Source organism: Oncorhynchus kisutch, linkage group LG14, assembly GCF_002021735.2.
Source record: "Oncorhynchus kisutch isolate 150728-3 linkage group LG14, Okis_V2, whole genome shotgun sequence".
In the NCBI taxonomy this organism is placed as follows: Eukaryota; Metazoa; Chordata; class Actinopteri; order Salmoniformes; family Salmonidae; genus Oncorhynchus; species Oncorhynchus kisutch.
In genome coordinates, this window is record NC_034187.2 from 64,323,728 (window position 1) to 64,327,069 (window position 3,342).

Consider the following 3,342-nt stretch of genomic DNA (forward strand, 5'->3'; position numbering starts at 1 on the left):
GCAGGGAGGATGGGAGGCAGGGAGGATGGGAGACAGGGAGGATGGGATGCAGGGAGGGGGAGGCAGGGACGATGGGATGCAGGGAGGATGGGAGGATGGGAGGCAGGGAGGATCGGAGGCAGGGAGGAAGGGAGGCAGAGAGGATGGGATGCAGGGAGGCACGGAGGATGGGAGGGAATATTAGCATTTCTTTCTTTCCTCCCTCATCCCTCCATCTCTCCCTCCTCCGCTATTTAGTGCACAGTGACCTTAATCATCACTTTGGCCAAAACACATTAAGCCTTGACAAAGTCTGTCCGGAGGTGAATGGTGAATGGTGAGAGAGAGAGAGAGAGAGAGAGAGAGAGAGAGAGAGAGAGAGTGTGCGTGTGCGAGTGCACGCGCGTGTGCGTGTGTGTGTGTATGTGTGTGTGTGTGTGTGTGTGTGTGTGTGTGTGTGTGTGTGTGTGTGTGTGTGTGTGTGTGTATGTGTGTGTGTGTGTGTGTGTGTGTGTGTGTGTGTGTGTGTGTGTGTGTGTGTGTGTGTGTGTGTGTGTGTGTGTGTGTGTGTGTGTGTGTGTGTGTGTGTGTGTCCGGATGGAGGTGAATGGGAGGGGGGAGCAACAAATTAAATTTGCAATAGTGATGCATCACCATGGCATTACTCCAACAGATTAAAGAGGAGATCGTGCACTTAACTAGTTGGTGATGAAGGCTGTCTGATGGATGGCTGTCCTCCTGGACCACACTGGGGCACACAACAACAACCAACCTTATCCTCAATCTATCCTCTATTTATCCTCCTTTCCTCCATCCATCTATTGTGGGTGACACCACCAGGGAGATGGAGAACTCCTGACCTCAATCCATCCCTCCATCCCTCTATCCCTGCCTCTTTTCATCCCTCCATCATTGAGGAAGAAGGAGAATTTGCACTGACCCTGGTGCAGCCAACCCCCTCTTCCTACCCTGCATCCATCCCTTCTTCCATCCACCCGACCTCCCTACTTTCCAACCAGTATGCAAAATATTCTGAAAAGCACCCGCATCTCAACCTGCTGAACCCATTTATTTATGCAGTTCTTTGATCCTGTTCTCAAGTAAGATACCGCCTCTCTCGTTTTTAAAAGAAGAGATGGATAATAAAGGGGTTTGCATAAATTCAACATAAGCCAACAGAGACTGACTTTCCCCTGGTCTTTGTTATACTGCATCTGTTTTGAAAGCAACGGATGTAAAGTGCTTGAGAGCTTATGGATGGCCAAGAAATGATTGATAAAGTAGAGCAGACAAACTGAAGGACATGAACCAGGGGGATAGCACAGAGCTGGGAGGGTGCTGTGGCACCACTAGAGTGTAGAAGGAATGAGAAAGAGAACAGAGAGAGGGAGAGAAAGGGATATAATGAACAAAGAGAGAGGAAGAGAAAGAATGAGAGAACATAGATTGTACAGTTAAAGGGACCCTCAGGAAACAACATGACAAGACACATTCAGTTATTTTGTCTTGGAGCATTAAGCATCACAGTCAATCAGTCAGTCCAAGGGTACGCTCCGACCCTGATCCCTAACCTCTGACCTCTGCAGCTCGGCCTTGTGGGTAAAAGCCTTTCTGCTGTGTCCTGATTGGTCCTTGGGCTTCCCTGACCAATCCCCTTCACCCAGGCACCCAGTTCTGGCTGTGATGTCCCTGCGGCGCTCCGGCGAAAGCGGCTATGCTCATGCCCATGCCCACTCCTTGAGACAGGGAGCCGTCAAAGTTGAAGTCCATCCCCATCCCCTCTGTGTCCATGAAGTCATTGAGGTGGATGGACTCCACGTCACAGTCTAGGCTGCTGGGGAGAATGTCTACGTTTACATCCAGGTCTGAAGCCATGCGGCTGGGGTGGTGAGTGCTGTGGTGGGGGTGGCCCTGGTAGTTCTGGGGGGGGTGGAGAGTGTGGTGGTAGTAGCCATGCCAGGAGTCAGTCATAGTTATACCCTGGTGGTAGGTGGTACCGGGGTAGGGCTGGTGGCGAGGGTGGGGGTGAGGTGCCGGTGCGGAGGCCAGGCGGAGGCAGGGGTCCTGGGGTATGTCGAGAACAGAGGCAGGGTTGGGGGGAAGGGACGAGGGGTTGGGGGTGGGGAGGTGGGGGGCGAGGGGGCCATAGTGGCTAGGAGTTGGGGTGGGGGTTTTGAGGCTGTAGGGCTGCAGGATGTCTGTGTTGACTCTGGGAGAAAGAGCCTGGAGGGCTGGAGGTCTGGGTCCACCCTGGAGGTGACCGTGGAGGTGACCCTGGTTGGACTGGTGAGTGTGGTCATGGCTTGTGTTCAGTTTGTGGTTATGACTCTGGTTGTAGTCAGTGGCCGGGCTGAGGTGTTGTTTGTGGCTATGGTTATAGTCCAGGATGGGTTGACCATGATTGTGGAGGCCATTCTGAAGATGACCGCTGGGGTTCTGGTCATGAACTGAGCCGTGACCATTGTGTGGGCCTGAATTGTGTCCATGCTCGTGGTTATTATGATTATGGTTGCTATGGCTATGATTGTGGCTGCTGCGACTCTGATTGTGGCTGTGAACCCCGTTGGTTACCTGGGACAGCAGCGTGTGTGACTCCCCTCCTTGCCCTCCCAGTGTGACCATGTCCTTACTGCAGTACTGAGGACCTCCAGGCCCTCCGGTCAGCAGGCTCTGCAGTGCATTGTTCTCTGAGTAGGCCCTCAGGGGGCGCTGGAAGCTGGCTCGCTTGTTCTCCTGAATGGTCTGCATGGGCATGGGGGCATGGAGCTGCAGCATGCCCAGGGGCGGCTGCCCGTAGACGGGGCCGCAGTAGGAGCCTTCCCCCTTGGAGCCGGTGCCGTAGGGGCTGGGGTAGCCATTACGAGGCTGGGTTTGTCGGTGGTTCTGGGGGTGGGGGTAGCCCTCTTCCAGGCTGATAGCCCCAGTCAGGTCAGTGAGTTGGGGCAGCTCCAAGGAGGTTCCTGGGCAGTGCCCCCCAGTGCCCAGGGCAGGGGAGCGAGTTGCGGTAGGGCTAGGATAGAGGCGGGGGGAGGTGGAGCAGGAAAGGCCTCCTTCCTCTGGCTCATCTGGCTCAGCCTCGGCCAGGATGGGAGAAAGGCAGCCACTAAGTGTCGAAGCCGAAGAGGAGGTCCGGGAGTGGAGATCCGTCCAGGCATCGTACTCCTCTCCTCCCACCCCTGCTCCGCCCTTCCCTGCAGGACTACCATGCTCCGGAGACCCCTGATGCATCCCCGGTCGAGCCCCGTGACCCAGGCCGTAACCCTGCCGCCTTCCCCGACCAACAGCTCCACTGCCAGCTCCGGCTCCAGGCCTCTTACCCCTGGCCCGTCCTTTACTCTTCAGGTACTTGGTGCCGTTGGGGCA

At 55.6% G+C, this 3,342-nt stretch overlaps 1 protein-coding gene across 1 annotated transcript in view; it reads right to left on the bottom strand.

Moving 5' to 3' along the window:
* Nucleotides 1-537: 537 nt before the first annotated feature.
* LOC109903228 (forkhead box protein O6-like) overlaps nt 538-3,342 on the bottom strand; it is a 51,176-nt gene continuing 48,371 nt past the window's right edge. Inside the window, exon 2 of the mRNA XM_020499873.2 lies at nt 538-3,342. This exon is cut by the window's right edge and continues 144 nt beyond it. Within this exon, the coding sequence (XP_020355462.2) occupies nt 1,636-3,342 (1,707 nt within the window). The 3' untranslated portion in view covers nt 538-1,635.